General features: G+C 46.7%; 1 protein-coding gene across 1 annotated transcript in view; it reads left to right on the top strand.

The window, feature by feature from the left end:
• LOC135374756 (uncharacterized) overlaps window positions 1-21,031 on the top strand; it is a 283,547-nt gene that overhangs the window by 230,595 nt on the left and 31,921 nt on the right. Inside the window, exon 6 of the mRNA XM_064607684.1 lies at window positions 691-902. Coding sequence (XP_064463754.1) covers window positions 691-902 — 212 coding nt within the window. The remainder of the gene's footprint in view (window positions 1-690; window positions 903-21,031) is intronic.

Genomic DNA, 21,031 nt, shown 5'->3' with positions numbered 1-21,031 from the left:
ATTTAAATTTGTACCCAAGTTATATGAAGCCGATACTCCTGACGACACTCCACGGCGAGTGACGGCAGGAGAGTCGTCGGAGAAACTTGACACTGTTCCTCCATCTCAGATTAGTGTGTGGTGCCAGCATTGCACACTGGGCACCTTAACGGCCCCAAACAATAAACAGAGGCGTGAACACCATCATCAAGTTTACCGGCCCTTGGAGGCAGCCCCTAGACGGAAACCGTCTGGGACACATGGGGTTGCGGCTGACGCAAGGCATTGACCCCGAACCGCGGTGTCCGATTACGATATCAAGACGCCAACGCTCACTGCATGGTACGCCAGTGACTTGGTGGGATGCTGTGCATATCCAACGTAAGAAGGGCCATGGCAATGGGTGCCTCCTTACGAGGAACCCAGGACCACGCGTGAAGTAGTCGAGAATGAAAAAGAATGACCAACGTGGAGTTTTAGAGACCCGGAGGCGATTTCATCCGGCCGTGGTTAGAAAACGGCGCACTTTAATCGAGACAAAAAAATCGGGTACGGTACGACTTCCTGTACAGAAAGAACAGTTTTCAGCAAAAAATTTATAGTGTGTTCTAAGACTATCGTATTCCCTTTAACTTGTGGATTCGTGTGTGCAGGTTAATTATGGCAACAGTGCTGTGGCGGCCGTGGCATTTACGTTACACTTTGTTCCAGAGCCCGCTTCGGTTCAACGCGGGACCGTATGGGCGACGCTGGAGCGCCGACCTCGGTACTAGATGCAGCTGGGCTGGAAGAAGGCGCCCTCAACCACCACAGGTCGTCTCTCAAAGGTCCTCCTTCGCGTCGGACCTCGAGGGCTTCCGTCGACTACAGCGGCGGTCAGCGACGCTCCAGTTACGCCATGCTGGCGCCACCTTCCAACCCAGGTGCCCATTGACTTAACCATCTCAAGGTACCCCTTTGGTTGTATGTTGCAGGTCTCATAATCAATACACCTAATAACGACAAATACATCGAGAGAATATAGAAAAAAAAATCTCGTATCATTCATAGTGTTCGGTGTCTCTGGGTCCCCACTCACTACGAGGAATACGCGTACGGTAAACAGAAATTACGTAACGAGAATTATCCGAGGAAGGTTCCATCCAGGGGCGACTAATGAGTGAAGGAGAAAGATGAAGAAAGAGAGAACGGAAAGAGCATGCTTAACTTTCCGTTCCCTTTGCACTATATGTAAACCCAACGCCACCTAGGTAGAGAAGGCCTGCTTATTGCCTTCTCTCACTCCTTCACTACGTGGACATATAAAGTCAGAATTCGTCTGCTACCGTGATTCGCCGTGCTGCGAATTCAAGAGGTCGCACATGATTGCAGCTAACTTGGAACCTGTAGGACCGAATCTGTATACAAAAAGTACAACACGCTTTCGAGGAAATCAGTCTTGAGAAAGATACGGGACCGTTTTGCGCTGTCTTTTAAAGTTTTCCAATTCAGTACGCAGGGACGTGAAATCACTACTCGGAGAGGACGGTGGTTGGTCTCCAAGGCTACGATCGCTGAAAGCACGTTCGTCATTGGCTACAGCCATGAAAACACGTTCTTACGTCTTAATTGTTACGTCACGTCGACGAGTAAGCAGGCTTTCTCTGTCTAGGTGGTGTTGGTAAAACTCGGGGGAGAGCCAATCCGATGACATGAAATCAGGAGGGTGTAATGGCGAATTCGGGTGATCATTTGGGGGTAACACGGCCTAGCGCTCAGAAATTAGTAGGTCGGCGCCCGCGCTGGATCACCTGACCGTTGCCACCCGAACAGGAGTGCCAGGAATCTAGCGTTTTTAGTCGCTTGGATCACGCTAGGGGCATCGCGGTCGCTCGTCTTTGGGTTCTGTCGTCTGCTAATCCATGTGAACGTCGATGTGCGGGCTAGTGAGGCCTCTCGCTGGCCACTCAGCAAGCTGGCGAATCTGTGGACTCTTTGTACGCCGCTCTCAAGAACATGATACGAAAGTGCAACTACGGATCTGTCGCAGTGGAAAGCAGACTGGTCAGGGACAGATTTATTGTCGATGTCTTGGATTATCACCTCGCTGATCAACTCAGTCGAGACCAGAAACTCATTCTCAATGACGCCTTCACCAGGGCTCGACAACATGAAGACGCTGGAAAGGAACGACGTGTAGCAAGTTTCGTCAACACTGCAAATTTGGATGCAGTGGCTAATCAGAAGCAGCCTTCGCGCATCCCTGTGCCAAAGGGAGATAAAAGTGATGCTCAAAGCAGTCGGGACTCCACCACGTGCATCTATTGTGGCAAACCAGCTCATCAGAGAAAAGACTGTCCTGTTGGGAAAGCTGTATGCAATTTCTGTCAGAAGAAAGCACACTTCAAGACAGTCTGACGCAAAAAGAAAACTACGGATATGAACTCATGAACTGTTGAATGAAGGATATGAACTGTTCAACTGTTCTCTGTTGGTGTAGAGCAACCGAAACGTCGATTTATAGAGCTCAACGTCAACGGCTCACCGGTCGCGTTCAAAATTGGCATTAGAGCGGAAGTCTCTGTGGTTCCAGAATCATTCCAACCACGTCCTGAAGTCTTAAATCATCCAGTCGGCGAGGAGCTCCGAGGCCCTGGAAACAGCTGCCTGAGGCTTCTGAGCACATTCACTGCTAAACTGACACGGCAGGACAAAGCCACAGTGGAAAAATTGTACTGGGTCTTCTCAAGTTCGTCGGTGTCGCTACGCGCACACTCACGGACACGAAGTCTAGCCTATGCAGACTTTACCCAGAGCTCTTCAGCGGTCTTGGTACCTTTCTTGGTGAACATACCATTGTCTGAAACCTGGGGTTGCCCCGTTCTCACTCAGCGTTCTTCGAAGGATTCCTATTACTCTGCTGACATAGTCAAGGATGAATTGCTCTCACTGGAAACCCAAGGTGTCATTCGAAAGGTGGAACACCCAACCAGACGGTGTTCAGGCATCGTCGTCATACCTTAAGTTACAAGAGGTTACCGCGCATATATGTCGACCTTACCATGCTTAATCAAGCTGTTCTCCGTGAAAAGTATATATATATTTTTTTTTTTATTGAACTGACAACATCGTAATATACATGGTAAGGCACTATATACCAGTCGGATCATAGCTACAAGCTAGTGCGATCCGATAATATTTTTCAACGTTTAGTTATTCAAACGCGGCAGTTACATTAAGAAAAAGATTGGCCGAGGAAACACATTTATACAAGCGCTAAGATTACACAATAACAAAAATATAAATATATATCATCAATCCTTCTTACTGACATCACTATAACGATATATTCAATAAGAATCGAACAGAAACCTCCGGACGGCTAATTTGAAGTGTTTGGCTACAACGACATCAAGGGGCAAGGAATTCCACTTTATGACCCCTTGGTGTTGGAGAAGGCGCTTACCATATATGTTTGAGAAACACTGTACAATAAAGTGATGTTCCAATACAGTACGGCTTGTGCGAGTAACTGAAACTAACTTGATACCATCAATTATTCCCTCATTTAGTATACAAAAATTAATCATTAACACAGTTCGCTCAAAGCGTAGTAAATTGAAAGGTAAAATGTGTAACGTCTTATATATGCATGAATAAGATTGTCTGTTATATGTATTGGATATAATGCGAACTGCTCTATTCTGCAAGACCTCAACCGGTTTAAGATAAGATTGATACGTGTGCCCCCACGATTCTACACAGTACAGCAAATGACATTGGATGAGCACAAAATACAGACTTTTCAGGACAGCAGTTGGGAACAGTCGACGTGCTCTGAACAGTGCTCCATTTGCTCTTGATAATTTAGTGCATACATTTTCTATATGTGGCTTCCAGTGCAAGTGGGAGTCCAAAATTACACCAAGGTATTTAATGGTGTCGACACGTTCAACTGGTGTTCCGGCAATAACTATATTAAAATCTGTTAATGAAACAGTCTTACGATATGGCCTAAATACCATATATTTTGTTTTCAAAAGATTTAGTGACAGAGAATTCACTTTAAGCCATTCCAAGAGCTGGGGAATTAGACTAGCAATCTTATCATGAATGACACCAATTGTAGGGCCAGTAAAAAGTAACACGGTGTCGTCGGCGTACATGATACTATTAGAGTGGATGGCCTCACTAAAATCATTTACATAAAGAAGAAAAAATATTGGGCCCAGAGCGGAACCCTGTGGGACTCCCATATGCACGGGAAGAGGAGGCGAGCAGCACTCGTGGACGGATACAATTTGGGTTCTGTTACTGAGGTAGCTAGTAAAAAGTTCAAGTGAGTGGCCTCTAATTCCATACTTGGACATCTTACCTAACAAGACATCGTGACGTACTGTGTCAAATGCCTTTTTTATATCTAGGAAGATGGCTACACAAATGTCTCCCTTGTTAAGGCAGTTGTTTATAGCTTCCGTAATAGAGAGAACAGCGGTTGCAGTCGAGCGTGAGCTACGAAAACCATGCTGGGTGGGACTAATTACTTTATTTTTTTCAAGAAAGCTAGAGAGCCTGGAGGATAATATTTTTTCTAGTATTATATTTAAAGCATTAAGTACTGAGATGGGGCGATAATTAGTTAGAGTATTTTTACAGCCACCTTTATACACTGGTACTACCCTGGCCGTTTTGAAAGCTTCCGGGTACCTAGCTTCGACTAAGCAGCTGTTAAATAGATCAACTAATGTCGGGCACAGTATATCAATATTATTTTTAATGACCATCATGCTTATATTATCGTAACCAGGAGCGGTGGTACCAGCGCACTTTTTAACAGTTTTTATGACCTCACCATCAGTCACCTCGTAAAGCACATCACATATATATCATGTCTATCGTCGACCAAATACTTGGTATGCTCGGAAGCCGTCGAGTATACTCAAAACTGGATGCAAACATAAGATTCATCAAGTCAAACTATCCTGGGACTCTCAGGGATATACGACATTCTTAACTCCTTATGGATGTTACTGTTACTGCTGCCTACCGTTCGGGGTCTCTTCAGCGCCTGATTTTTTTTTTTTTTTTTTTTCAGAGGCAAATGTCCAATGTCTTAGATGCAAGGTTGTTTGGATTTAATCCACATGAATTATGTCCGGTGGATTTTTTAGGATTGTATCCACACAATTTAATCCGGATTTTTTAGAGATCTTGTGGCGGCCCGTGTGTGATGACGAAGACGTGCCTCTGCTGCCACGCGCTACGGCTCTGGCACGACAGTTCTACCGGCACCGTCCTAGCGTGAGGCCACGCACATCTGCCCGCTGGGACATTCCATCATCGCCGGTCAGGGCTCATGTAGAGGAAGACCACCTCCTCTACATTTGGTGACCCGAACTATGAACACCATGTTTGGCGTAATTCGGCCCAATACCATCCGAAATTCCTGCAAGCCCACCTCTGAAGTCATCTCCGAAGGTGCGGTGCATCGTTCAACCGAGGAACCGCTAGGCGACGACGCCAATCCACCGCGGCTCTACTCATCCCAACGCCCGGCCGCGAAACACCGTGGTTGTACCCATCTACCCAGCTCACGTCGCAATGGTCCCACACTCCACGTCACGTCGCCACACGCTTCGTGATGGCACTCCTCGGGCTTCCACCAGCGGCACCTTCCCGAGCATCACGCTCCTGTACCGGTCGCGGTACGCCGCTGTCGACCGGCCCACCCGCATCTGCTACGCTTGCGGTCCAAGAACCCTGCCCGCCTCGCCTTCCCACCAGGCTTCCATACAAGACACTGGCAGCTCGTCCACATGCGGTCAAGAGGCTCCGGGACCAACGTTCCACCGGGGACACGCACGGAGGCCACAGTGGGTTTTACTCCAGGTCTCCCCGTGCTTCACGATGGTCCTCCCCGCAGTCCCCTTGGCGACAACACTACGAGCCCAGCGCTCACGAACCGGTCGCGGTTCTGTCGCCCCTCTCTGAATTACTTCGGCATACCTCCCTCACACCGCCCCTGGAACCCGCCCGGTCAGCGCTTGCCCGCACCAACCATTCTGCTGCTACTGAGATTTCTGAACAAGTCGTCCCTGTTCCACGTGTCGCCCGTCTTCCTCCTCTTCATGTATCGACGCGGACCCCAACCGCTAGCTCTACACCGCTCCGCGTCTGAGGGGGGGAGTGATGTGGCGGCCCGTGTGTGATGACGAAGACGTGCCTCTGCTGCCACGCGCTACGGCTCTGGCACGGCAGTTCTACCGGCACCGTCCTAGCGTGAGGCCACGACCATCTGCCCGCTGGGACATTCCACCATCGCCGGTCAGGGCTCATGTAGAGGGACACCACCTCCTCTACAATCTTGTCCAGATAAGATGTGGAGGGGATATTTTTAAAAATTTCCAAGCCTTTTCCAAGCCTGCTTAGATGGCTTACCTGGAGTACTTTGCATGGTAGACGACGTTCTCGTGTTTAATTCATCTGAACAAGAACATGATCAACACCTACAGTGTTCTTCGGCAGCTCAAGGAAGCTGGTGTGACATTGAATGCATCCAAATGCACATTCAGCCAGACCACTGTAAAGTTTTTGGGTGTGGTCGTCAGCTCAGACGGTATCTCTCCTGACCCACAGGAAGTAGAAGCTGTTCAAAACATGCCACCCCCAAAGGACGTAAAAGGCGTGCAACGGCTCCTCGGTATGGTAAATCATGTGGGTCGTTTCATACCAAATCCGTGCTCTACTCAACTCAACGCCGCATGGACATGGGGCGACGCACAAGAAGCGGCTTTCGATCTCATCAAGACTATGTTGTCATCTGAGATCTGCCTGGCTCAATACAACACGTCGTTCCCAACTAATGTATCTTCGGATGCAAGCTCACATGAACTGGGTACGGTATCTCTGCAGGAGCAGCCGTCGGGTCCCAGACGTGCTATCGCTTTTGCTTACCGCTCACTGACTTCTACCGAAAAGAGGTACAGCCAAATGGAAGACTTGGCTGCGTCGTAGGGTGTCCAACATTTCGATCAGTTCGTTCATGGCTTGCACTTTACGATCGAAACAGATCATCAGCCTATAGTGACTTTGTTGGGAAAGACTAACCTGGACGTAATGCCACCTGGGATCCAACGGTTTCAGATCGAACAGATGAAAGATCAGTACATCTGTAAGTACATACCAGGCAAAATGCTCGCTCCTGCGGATACCCTATCCAGAGCTACTCCTCGTGACGCAGCGGACACGTCCTCTTCAGAATTTGCTGAGCTCTCTGTACATGCTGTAATCGAAAGACTTCCTCCAGCACTCGAGGTTAATTAGCCTACGAGACTTCAAGGAACAACAGGATGTCGACCCTGAGTGCATGCTCGTCAGACAGTACTGCTAACACGGCTGGCCACCAAAGTACCGCATGTCGACGAGCATCAAACAGTACTGGAAGTTTCGCGGAAACCTCGCCATCGGTACCGACCTCCTCATGATGAATAGTCACATCATCGTTCCTTCCTCTTTGAGACAGAAGGTGCTCGAACTCTTACAAGGTGGGCTCCAAGGTGTCACTCGCACACGCATAGTGGCACGCGTGGCAGGATGGTGGCCCAGTAACAGCTGACAGACCAAAGAAATGGTGAACAACTGCGTAACATGCAGTACCGTGCGAGAACAGAATGCTGAGACATTACTGCTTACTCCAACGCCAGGTAGTCCATGGGAGCGAGTTGCTACAGACCTGTTCCATTTGAATGGCATAGACTAAATGTTGCTTGTCGATTACCGATCCCGGTACCCTGAGGTCATAACCCTTTGTTCGACTACCTCAACTGCAGTCATCAAAGCTATCAAGAGTGTCTTCGCCCGTCATGGAATTCGGCAGACCTTGGTCAGCGACAACGGACCTCAGTATGCGTCCAAAGAGTTCGCGCACTTTGCTAAAGACTATGGTTTCACGCACATAAACAGCAGTCCAAGGTTTCCCCAACCCAATGGAGAGGCAGAAAGATTCGTCCGGGCCATGAAAAGCTTGCTCAAGAAAGCCTCCGACCCGTTCTTGGCCCTACTGTCGTATAGGAACACGCAGGGAGTGACAGGACTTAATCCTACCCAGTTACTCATGGGAAGGAGTCTTCGAACTCGTTTAGACGTCCCTGTTCAACAACTTGAACCTAAATGGCCGGAACCTGAACAGTTTGCCGAACAGGACAGAGTGTCAAAAGAAAAACAGAAGGAAAACTTCGATCGAAGACATGCGTCGCCAGACCTCGATCCTCTTCCCTCCGGTGCAAACGTCTGGATTAAGGACATGAAGTGCACTGCGGCAATTCATAGTCCCGCTCAACGACCACGGTCTTACATTGTACAGGCTCCTGAACCGGTTGTCACAAGTAATCGTGTGCACTTGACTCCGATCCCTCCTCAGTCTCGAACCCAAGAAGGTAAAGATACCCGGCCTTCCCAGAATCAACCCAAAGACAACGCTACAGACCCTAGGACTCTGTCTCGAACAGTTCACCCCCTCACTGAGAACTCCAACGTATATACCACAAGAAGTGGCACAAGGGTGATCCCGCTCGACAACTTTGTCTTTGACTCTTCTGTGCACCTTTTTGTTTTCGAGTGGGGAAAATAATTCTACAACCTCATCCCTCTTAGGAGGGATGAGGTTGTAGAAGAAGACGATGACGATCTTCGGGGTGATGCGCGAGTGTGTGTACGGCGCTGGTTGGTGGAATGAAGATCATTCTTTGGAAGCACGAGAAGGCGGAAGGTCTGCTGGTCAGCGGTGGGCACAATACGGTGGGCACAATACACTCGGCACCCTCCCGGTGCGGATGTGACGACGTTGGGCAATCCGCTGCCCGGTCGCTTTGAGACCGAGCGGAAAAAGTGCTGCTGACAAATTTCTGGCGCTCGGAAAGCGCCACGAGAACGCACGAGATTACTATGTTCTGACCAAGCGAACGCAGTTGCTCGGAATCTGGCAAAAAAAAAAAAAATCTGCCAGGAAATGACCACGTGAATTCGTCATATGTTCTAGTCCTGGAAGCCGAGGGTACGCTCGGCTCTTTGGCTGTTTGAGTTCTTTGAACCCCAGACATGCTTATGCTATGCTGTGTGCAGTTTCCTGAAATAAAGAGGAGGCTCCTGTGAAGGCGGGTTGCAATTTAATTATGTCCACTTGGCAGGATAAGTACAACGGTTAATAACATGGAAATTAGCGAACAAAAACGAAAATATCATACCACTGTGCAACTTTCGTGAGACCCTCTAATCGAGTTCTGTGCCGCGGGTTCTGAGCCCATGGCAAATAAAAGAAGTACGAAAGGTTACTACAAAACGAAATTACAAAACTATAGTCATACGAAGCATAGCACTATTCACTATCGTATTTATAATTTGGAAGTTGCAGCACAGCAGCTTCGTTTTGAAGACATAGCCAAATCGTGAACGATTCTTTAAGCCCCCTTTTGCACAAATAGCCTCATCCTTAATGGACTCAATCACGGAAGGCCTTCCGTGCTTCACGTTCGTTATCCGCAAAACATAATAGTTCAAAAATGAGGACTTGTGATTGTGATATGAGCGCATCAACAACATTCCGGACGAGCGTCGCGAATTGGGGTAGTTGGTACATGCTGGCTAAAAAATGCAGCCAAAGGCGACATACACAAAACAAGTCACTTAGGCAAGAAGACAAGAAGACCTTATCAGTTCACAAACCTTGTGGGCTCAAGAAAACAGATATCCTACAACGACCACGTGTATGATGGCTCACCGGAAATGCTGGTTTTCCCGTTTTTCGAAGACGGTATGTATGTGTACATACGTTGTGATCAGGAGTAAACGCTGTTAGTTGAGAGCATCCGTGTCCCGTTTTGGGCCTGTGTCATCTTTTGTGTGTATCGCCTTTGGCTGCACTTTTTAGCAAACAGATTCCGCTTGCCTCTGTACAAGTTCGAGGGCGTGCTGCGAAGTTATCCGCCCGACCCACTTCCACATATACGAACGCGATGTTGTCATCGTAGACATAAAGAGCGAGACGAGGAAGAAGAAGCAGAGAAATAAGGGAGCTCTCAAAGGGACCACGTCGTTGCAATTTTCGAGGGTTTAAAGCAACAGAGTCGCATACTTCTATTTTCTATTGTGCCGTTTATAACGTATTTATTAAAGGAGCAATGAGGTGATATTTAACGTCACTCGAAATCCTGCCTCATCTGCCAAGCTGTCCACCAAGAGTCACCATGCAAAATATTTTCGCTCTGAGATACGTTATAGCTGTGCAATCGAATTTACAAAAAAAAAAAAAAAAAGCGGGAGAAAGCAGCCGCAGACGGCTGACACCATTCGTGCGTGACGTAGTGGAGGCTTCGTGCCTTGTTTCTTTGTTTTTTCTTCGCAGCTCACGCGCCGCTCATGCACGTTTGAGCTGGGCCGCTGTACGTCACTGGTCACGTGATGAGAGTGGATACATCACGACGTCCGCTCGTTCTGCGATGCGCTCTTTTCACGAGAATTTTTTATTTTTTTTTTCAAAAGTGTGTGGAACAGATTCCTCGCGCTCGCTCTGTAGGTCACCCACGCTCATCGTTCTTTCGCAGGAACCCATTTTATTCGTTGGAGAATACCCTGCACCGCAAAACGAAAAAGAAAAAAAAATTGGGGTCACCTCAGTGCTCCTTTAATGTAAACTTACGTATGCTATTTCTCGGCAAAATAGACTGGCGAGGTCTATTACGCAGTAAGCAATTCTCCTCCTCCTCCTGCTCCTCCGCCGTTCCTTCCGTGCAGAGTCAAAGCAAATAATGGACGTCGATTGGAAGATGCGAAACGAAGTAATCAAGGTAGGAAGTCAAATTACACCGCGCATTTTACTTTTGTATTCATTTTCCCCAGGAAGTTCCGCGTCATTTTATTTTCGCTTCTCTTTCGCTACGTTGCTAGCGTCGGTTTTCCAATTTACGAGGGTTCTAATTGAGGCTGCTTCATTCTTTCGCTTTCTTTTTCTCTGTCTCTCTCTTTTACGACTGAACAAAGCGGACTTCACGACGACAATCCTCTTTTTTAGCGAAAAATAATTACCGGCTGCAAATTACAAAGGCACGTTCGCACGCGTGCCGATGACCATCCCCGAACGCTGTTATCCCCAATACGAGTATGGCACGAACGCCATAATGCTACAAAAACAAAGGGGAAAAGGAACGGGAAGATTTCGCATCACGATGGGGAAGGTTTCGCCATTGTTTCCTCGTATTTGTTGATAACATTTCACGATTTTTCACTCGAGTGCGAGAAGACGAATGCCTCTGGAATGCATTTGCGGTTGAAAATGGTCTTGGAGAAGGGAGCCAACAGGAAATGGGCGTTAGCTGCAGCATCGTAGGGTATGCTCAGTGATCGATCCCCTTTTTTGTGCGTACGACGTTGAAATACTGAGCGATGAAGAAGGATGCTCGGCCCGAAACAGTTCAAATATCGTATTTGAGCGCAAAGACAGGCAATTAATCGTAGCCTCTTTGCTTTCTCTCTAGGCAAGCCAAGGCACGCTGTTAAATAGTAAGAAAATATGGAGTTGTCGGCTCCTGCAGCCAAGGAGCCGCCTACTTCAAATGGCTCACATGGAAAAGTAAATATGTGTGTTTGTACGTCGGAGTGTACGAGAAGGGGGGAAAGAGATAGCTGTTCACATGTGGAAGAGGCCGTGATGTCCATAAGAAACGTTAGCAGGACTCCGATCGTTCGTCGCCTTGGCTCAACCAGCCAGTTCGCCAATAGCTTCCTCGAGTCTAATGGACCACGGTCTATCCGATCCAGGGCAGTAAGAAGATCACGTCGATGTGAACTGCACAAAACTATACTGCGAATGGCGTGAACTGTAAGTAAAGTAAGATGTATTCAGTATTTTCTGCTTCGTCACATGTACAGCAATTGGGCAAATCGCCCTTCCTACCTTCTACGTCCAACCGAAGGCAATGAATGAAAGATTCAGTTGCACGCAACATGCGGCTTGAGATACGGAAAGATAATGTAGGGTCGATCCTGACTATAGAATGCTCGTCTCTGCACCAGCCAACCACATCCGTCTACACACGTCGCAAATCTTGCCGAGCATCGAACCGCGTGAAATACACGAGTCATACAGTGGCTAGATGGTGGACCCTCAATGCCGAAACGTCTGCTGCTTCGTTTTTATGAAGGAGACAGAAAGGGAGGTATAGAAGGAAAAAATGGGGAGGTTGGCCGCTCCGGTGTAGCTAGCTGCTCCAGAAGACTTGATGGACCTACGTTAACTCAGGACGCTACTACTTTTCTTCAAATAATGAGAACCTTGACCCATAAAAGATGACCGCAGCACCTGTCTATCTAAAGACGCGCACCAGGACGCAGAGTGCAAGTTGTCTTGGTTGATCTTGCATGTCATCCTGCACCTTCCCCACGTTGAGTGGTCTACAGTCCAGCCTATGCATGGAACTCTTCAGAGATTGTCAGCAAGACATAAAGCGCCTACAGTTCACCAGCAGGTGCTGCGCTTCCCGATTCTCCGCGTCCTCGTGTCCCGTAAGTTGAACAATTCAGAGTTCCAGCGACTTCTATCTCGTACAGGAACGCTGCTACTAGCGGAACATTGAGCCGCAGACGACAAATTACAGACTCCGAGGAGCGTGGCATCTTATATGAGGGGGGGGGGGGGGTCTGTTCGTGCAAGAAACAAGTATTGCATGTCTTCACTCAAGCACTGCCATGGACCTGAAACCATCGAAGCACATCCTAAAGAACTGCAGTGCGCACGAAGGGGCGCTCCAAAAGTTTCTAGTAGACTGCAACAACAATACCCTGCGGGCCCTGACTGACCTTTTCCGCTTTTGTTTTTTTTTCAATAAACATATCCCCCCACCCACCCACCCCCACCCCTTGCGGGCCATTTTACTACCGAGTGGCACCCTCTCCGCGAGATGCATGAGGGCCCAGAACATAGGGCGCTTTCTTTTCGTAATGTGGCTGCCTTGGAGGCCTCTATAATGACTGAGGTCCAACTCGGGTTTCTAATCGGAAGACGCACAAAACCGCCTAGCCTGCCTACTTGACTCATCTCTCATCTTCAGGTCATCATCATCACCTTCTTCAGCTACAGTCGTGACGATGCCCACAGCTGCGAGGCCAACAGCGGCAAGCTGTTACCATCACCACCACTGTCATTCTGTTATATGATCTGCATATGTTCTGAGCAAGCCGCTCTCCTACTGAGCTGAGCATGTCCTGAGCATGTCTGAGCTGAGCTGTGCGTCAGATTTCGTGAGGTAGGGTACACTTCTCTAAATTGGAACCCCTAAGAAAAAGCGGTTTAAGTCTAAAAGATGATGTGTCAGGTCAGGTCAGAACAAGATCGGTCACCGATACCTCTAAAAATGTACTACAGATAGGGGGACTAAAACACAGTCTGCGGATTGCACTGTTTAAAAAAACAAAAAAGTGTTTTTGTTTTTGTTTTTTTTTTAATGTTGCCCTTGTGGTCATTTATCACGGATTTTTTTCTTCTTCTTCTTCTTAACCTTCAGCCATTAAAGATCTTCGTGATAGCTGACCCAGACCCTGTGCTCTGAGTAGATCCGGCCGTATAGAGCTGCTTCCTTCCGCTGTAGCCCTTGACAAGGGCAAGACTACGTTGCCGGAAAACAGAAGGAGGTACCATGTTCTTGCAGGGCATGCCTTGGACCCCGATGGAGACAGCAGGATACTCAGTTTTCTCTCTCTCCTTTGTTTGACTTCCATGGGTCTGCCGACAAGGCTCTCGAGGAAGCTCACAACCCTACTTTCGAATTTTATTTGTTTATTTTAGACGTGCTATACTAGCCTAGGGTGGCCTAAGTAGGGTGGGAGTACAGTGTGAAAGAGAGCAACAGTAAAATCAACAGAAAGCAGATAATCCACAGGAAACAACGAACATCTAACCAACAATCTAATCTCAAGAAACAAACATTGCGTAGTTATGCCCGTACATGAGCGGAGAGTTCTGAAATAAACTGCTCAATTGGAAGAGCATTAACTAAATCTGAAGGGAACGCATTCTAATTTGTCTTCATAGTCCGCAGCTTCATTAAGTATCTAGCAAACGCAAAGCACTCATAGAAAGTCAGAGCATAGAAGGTTCCCCGTTTGTACCACGTTCCTAAATAAAGCCCCTGAGGCATATATTCTAGTAAGATCTCCTGCTCGCCCCTATCTCCGTCTCCCTTAATTTATGGCGGCTTTTTTTGCGGGGCCTGCGTTAGCGCAGTGGTAAAATAAACGATGCGCACTGCGAAATGCTTTGCAAGTTCTCCCGCATTTCAACTGAAATAGGCCGCAAGGTTGCGTTTCCACAACCGTCGTCATTTGGGAGCCTGTAAACAGCGTTTCTTACGTAGCGACGCTTGCACGCCGTTGCCATGGCAATCGGTGTTACCGTCATTAGTCGCTTACGAAGCGCGGGGGAAGAGTGCCGAGGGAAATTCGAATCTGAGTCGTTTCATCGAAAGCTTCTTTCTACCAAGATGTAGGCACGCCATCCGGAAATCTCAAAGCTTAGGCACTTTGTGTGCGTACATGAAGTGCCTATCACAGACGCGCTTGTCGACGGCTCTTTGAAAGTTGATCTAGCTGACAAATTAAGAAAAATTAAAAATACGCAGAAATACTCGTCATAAAAACGAAGTCAAGACTTTCAATTCGTGAATTGAACCAGCCATTGTTCCTACACGGTTTGCGTACCATGGACAGTGAAGGTGAAAAGTTGAAAGCTCATTTTTATTAACCAGCATCGCGCCCGGTCAAAGAATGACATCATGGCAGGCTGATGCAACACCAGAAATATCTGATGTTTTCGAAGTGCACTGAAGGACATAAAAAATCTGATATCTCTGATGTCTTGGAAACACGCTGATATGGCATTAGAAATGACTAATGTGCCCGCTGATGTTCGGAACACGCCGGTGTGATATCAGAGAAATCAGATGCGCCTTCTGATGTCTTCGCGACAAGTTGATGTTTTCGTTTTGATGTTGATGTTTGACGCTGTCCCTGGTGTCCTTCGGAACTGCTTTAATATCCTGATATTGTCGCGCGAACGTTGCACCCCGGTTGCCTTCGCATCGTGCATGCGCAACCGTCGTCGTCACATTTGAATCTGAGTCAGTGTTGCCATATCTGCGGATTTGTATAGAGATCTACAGATTTTTAGGCTCCATGGTGAAACAAGCCTGAGCGTGGGTTACACAACATACAGAACGATGTTCTGGTACGTTCCTATGCTCAGGCTTGGTTCATCATGAATTTTGTCCACTAGCTAGCCTGCGTTTACGTTATTCTGGCTATATCTTCGCTATCTCAGATTTTTGGACAATCGCTAATAAAAAGTTGTCACGAAAGTCCGATTCACCCCGCGCCGCGAGAATCTACATGAAAAGCTTCGGCATCGGCGGTTACAGTGGATGATCAAAGCGGCACCTAAGCGGGAGACATGGACGGGAAGATTTCTGTTAGACGGCACCTACTAATTACGAACTACACAGCTGAGTTGAAGCGGCACCTAAGTGGGAGGTTCCAAAGACTACGGTCAGAACAGCGGGTAGAACAGCGCAGAAGGAACAGTAGCAGACGTCATTCATCACGGAAGACAACGAGTACAGATAGGACTTTATCCTGTTTTCTCCGGGTTCGCCATGTCAGTAACAACTAGACTAATTGAAATGAAAGGCTGCTCAGAGTCAACTCTGGTTGAAGCCGTGACAGATGAAAATGGTTCTAAGGCTGGGAACGCAGACGTAGAAATTAGATTGAAGGAAGAGGAAATGGGGGAACTGCAAGCCTTGCAGCTGCCGATTGAACTGTAAAAACTAAAAGTAGCTCGAGCAGGGACATCAACTACCAGAAGGTCTGGGACTTGGTCATCACTCTTTCTCCCCGCTGGGTTTGTGCTCACGACGTGTCGTAAGCCAGTTTGCTCTTGTTGCAGCTAGTGTAAATAAATCCTGTTGCTGCTGAGTACTTTGCCTGTCGGACGTCACCTCTGGGTACCAGCCCTGATCATCGAACACCACAACAGACCAAACCCTCAGCTGACCGAGAGATCTCGGGGAAAGGAATTTTACTGGGGAGATATGCGAGAAGGAAAAAGAAAATACGGAGATATTCCGCTTGCCATCAGAGCCTGGTATATGACATCAGGACATCAAGGTCCCGAATTACAGCCTGATGTCGTTTATCTACAGGGTGTTCAAAATTAAGCTTTCACGAGCGCTACGCAAACACAGCGATGACAGGAAACCGGATGATAACTTTACGCTACTTGTGTAAGAAACCGGTGCTGCTATTTATGTAGCACCTGTTTCTTACTCAAGGAACAGAAAAAGTAGCACCAGTTTTCTTTTGTTCGCCTATTTATAAAGTGCTAGTGAAAGCTTAATTTTGAACACCCTGTATATAGGCGTTCATAATCGGTGCCAGAGAGAAAAATGAGAGATATTTGGGCGCAAAATAATATTGGTTATGTTTTATATGCCCACTTTATAGGACGCACTAGAGGAAAGAATGGTTCCTTGTGTAGCGGTAAAATAGTGGCTCCCGAAGTAATGGTGACATACTTTCGAAAGCAACAATTATTGCTCAATGTTTTATTTTAATTTTCACGTCGAAGTGGAAATAAATAAGTAAAAAAAAATGATAGATTTTTGGGCATCGTGCCAAAAGCATTCGAATGCGGTAACTTTATCGAGCGATCTACCGGGCATTTATCTCGTGGTTACGAAACTTCGTTGATAACGTGGTGTTGCATGGCCCTATAAACCTACGCACGGACCTATAGACGGTGATTTCGCAAACGTCAGTACGGAGTTCCCTTTTATCTTCATGCACATTTTTTTATCAACAGGATTGCATCGGATGTGTGCAGCGCAACGAAGAATATAAAGGAATAGCGCTAACAAAAAAAGACAATTCGCATCGAAACTACGGGAGCCACGCTATACCTTTTCTTCAGTTGTGTGCACTTAATTACTCTCATTTAAAATATATATATATATATTTCTTCCTCTCGTTTAATTCACTGTTGGAGCGTTGGTCGATCGCTGCCTGCTAATTAGCTGGTCCTCAAAGGTTCCGGAACACGTGCTGATAATGGCCACGTTGAAAGGAAGGAATTATCTTTCACGTAAGAAGTCATTAGGGAGCTTCATCACCTAAGCCCCGTCTAGAAATAACCAGGGATCGAGGCGCCCGTCCTGTGATTAAAGAAACAAGGCGACGCCGAACAACAATTCCATCTCAAATTGCTCATCGTCGAAGAATACTTCAGAATGGGTTGCTGTTCTTTTTTGTTTTTTTCCTGCGATGTTCTAATATTTAATAATCCGTCCGGCATGATAATTATTCTGCAATAAGGCGTACCAGGTTTTATCGAAGTATGCAACGAAAGTTACGTCATATGTGTCCAGAAATAGAATACTTAGTTCTTTTTCACTGGACAGAGGAGATGTAGATGAGGGAAATCAGTCAGCATCCAGGTAGAGGCAATACAAAAGAGATCCAACGATAAACACTTCTTCTCTAATAGGCACTAGCTTTCATGTAGCAGGTGTCCATGAAAGCTACTGTCCATTAAAGAAGAAATATTCATCGTTGGCTCTCTGTTGAACAGAGAGGCATAAATTTTCGAGGCCGTTGGTAGTTGCACTGCATTTACAGCGAGACGCTGTCAATAGCAGGGATTCCCGGAGTATCTCAGTACTGTGCTGCGGATCCACATTAGAATCCTTACAAATAATCATTACAAACTGGGGTGGAGTAAAGGGCGCTTCTGTAAGGACGTAGATTCGTACAGAATGAACACAAAAAAAACCTAAACCGTCCAACGCACATTGATCATACTTGTCCCAGAAGTGGCTAGAATGTAATGCTTCCCCACGCCTTCTAAGAAAGCGTCACCAAATGTTCCCCTGACGATGGGTCTGGGGGGTTGACGTCGCCGTATATAAAAATAATCTCTGTCCATCAGAATCGCTTATTACGACCGCTCGTGTCCTAAAATGCTGATATCGCTGCGACAACGAATCGAGAACACACAGACAGTATACAGTTAGTGCTGGAATTCGAGTCTGGGAGGGGCGGGACCAGCTCCCGCGGCATAGTGGTTAGGGTGATCGCTTTCCACGCACAGACTGGGAGGTGATACGGGTTCGAATCTCGGCATCGGCTGTCTTGTCTGAGGGTTTTCCGAAAAGTTTCCAGACGAGTGTCGGCACAGTTCCCCCTGAAGTCGGCCCAGGACGCATACTAACTCCCCTGCCCCCCCTCCACTCCTTCCTGCTGTCCTCTCTCTATCTGTCCACGTCTATATACGCAGCTCATAGCCACGGTTGCTTCGCGGCGCTAACGCTGAATTTAAAAAATAAATGCTCTTGTTGGCTGGTTGTCTGAACATATGGGGTCAACACTGTTTATCTCGGGGATTTTGCCATTACTTCTGAATACTTTCATAAAATTAAATTGACGAGAAATTGAATTTTCCCAATAGACGAGTTCAGGAAATCCCAGTGCTCTTTGCGCACGCATTGCATCCTGGGCGCTTGCTGAGTGGGGGAACGAATAATCCTTCACGTTTTGGACAATTGACCGGTAGGGGAGAAATCGGAACGGTTTGGAGACCACCCGTTCCTTTCGTATTAGTAAACTCCCACAGTTCAAAGCGGCGCTAAGCACTCTGGGATTTTCTGAACTCGTCTATTGATCTCCGAAACTTGCCAAGGCAACATCCCGGCCGTGTTCTCCTTTGCTTTTTCTTTTTTTTTTTTTTTTTTTTTTTTTTTGACAGAAAGAGAAAGCACACGTTGGATTTACCCCATTGCATTGCAACATACATTCCCTGCTACTTTGGTAATAGCTGAAAAGAATTGAGAAAACCGCCGCATCGAGGCGCGCCAATTGTCGGCCGAGGCTCAGTTCTCGATCAAGTTAATGAAAGATGCGGCTGAAGAAAAACGGTCACCCCACCCCTTCCATTTTCCTTCTTGCTCTTATTTCAGATAACTCTGCGTGGCAGCCATGCTGACGTTGCCAACGGAAACTTGGAAAATGAAAAGTGAAATGGTCTCCTCGCATCGCTTCTTTCGGAGATCTGAGCGCGGCAGTCAATTTGCACCTCGAAAAGACAATTTTCGCAATTTTTTCCCGCCTATTACCATTGTAGTAGCGGATGTATTTTGCAAGAAAATGCGGTAAATCCGGCATGCGCTTTCTATTTCTGTCAACAACAACAAAAAAAAAAATGTAAGTTTGATTTGTCCAATTCCGGAGTTCAATTAAGAAGACGCAATTTCTCGAGAGTTAAATTTGATAAAAGCGATCAGAAGTCATGACAAAACCGACCCCGAGATAAATAGCGTTGACTCCATTAAATTCGGACAATTAGGTTTTTCAATACGATTTTTTGTCACGTTCCGTGAAATACGTACCCTGTATAACGGAAACCAAGGAAAACGAAAGACCTGCGACGCAGCTGAAAAATTCATTCCAAACGAGACAGTTTACAGAAGGTAGCGGAAAGTGTCTGGCACGCAAAAAAGAAAAAGAAAAACGGAAGGTCTGGTCTAAGGCGATTCATGGCTGAAGGTCAGTCTTGGTCTGCAGACGCAGTTCCCAGAGGAGGAATCCAGTTCCTCTGGCATTCACATTTAATGCCATACCAAAAGAAAGCACGACTCTTCCAGTCCTCTTGGTGCTGGTGCTATTTCAGATGTCACATCGTTCCTTTTCACTCTACTGCGCATGTAAACGATTGATAACAAACCTCTTGCTTTGAGCAATATACATAGTTAAAGCTGCAATCCAATGGTAGTCTGTACACAATATCTCACTGTAAATTTACAAAGCTGCTCTTGCGAGTTTTGCAAAGCGAATATTTTTAATGGACTACTAAGTAAACCAATTCATTTTTGGTTCACACCACATCTTCTTGACTTCACGTTATTTGAAATAGTACGAATTACCATGCGAGAACCAGTAAAACAGAAAATACGTAATTATTGGGAAATACGTACTTATCCTATCTCTCATTGTTCTCAAACGACCAGATTACGTGTGCTTATGCTTACCAGCTTCGCTAGCTGTGACCAGGAAGCTGTTATGCTACTTGCATGGTAAATGGAGAAAAGCATGGTATTTTACGGCGATGGTTTCTCCGTGTTTTTCTTTGTCACTCAATCACTCGCGGCGATGGTATATTACGAGAACGTTGGCCTGTCTCTCCTGTCTATGACCGTGACTGTTTGATATAACCGTCTTTGACTAGTAGCCGTGAATCACTAAACGGTTTACTTGTTTTTGCTTGTCTAGGAGTCTTTCTTCCTTGCGCATAAATTGCCATATTGCCATACTTTGACGATATCACGCGGAGCTAATGTACTTCCAACGGTGACATTATGTGTTGCCTGCTGCTTGCATGGATTACTTATCCCTGCCACTTTGCAGGGTCATTCCACGTCAAATGATCCAATGGTCCTGCTCGACCCCCGACCGCTACATGTCTTAGTTGAGAATTGTCGGAATCCTGATGTTTGCTCATAGCTATGCTTTATTTTATTATTTTTTTGACAAGTCTTCAAGGGCGAAGTAAGCTTCCCGTCGCGTTGCTGATAGAAGCAGTGGCCTATGGTTGGCGCTAGATTACTTGGCCTTACTTCGCACAAGATTGATAGTGATGAAAGATGATAGTGATGTCTCCGCGCAATAGGGACGTGGACTGAAGTAGAATTTATGGCTCGGGTAGTTTTGAACAAAGCCCAGTGGTGTTTCTGCGTCACACAGTAGCACCGCGTTCATCAATCCCATCGACGCGCGGCTTGATTTAGTGTGTCGAACTCAAAAAAGAAAAAAAAGATTTTCTGCGCTTGTGAAAAACGTACCATTTTGTATCTAGCGTTCTGTAAAGTACCTACTCCCAATTGCTTTTTAATTTATTTCGTACCCTTTTGATACATCGTATTTTAAACTCCGATCTAACATTTCCATGCCTTTTCACTGTTCTCCGTCAAACACTTCGAGCATA

The sequence above is a fragment of the Ornithodoros turicata genome, unplaced genomic scaffold, assembly GCF_037126465.1.
Source record: "Ornithodoros turicata isolate Travis unplaced genomic scaffold, ASM3712646v1 ctg00000746.1, whole genome shotgun sequence".
NCBI lineage: Eukaryota > Metazoa > Arthropoda > Arachnida > Ixodida > Argasidae > Ornithodoros > Ornithodoros turicata.
The sequence above is the reverse complement of the archived record's forward strand: the minus strand, read 5'-3'. Positions and strand labels throughout refer to the sequence as shown.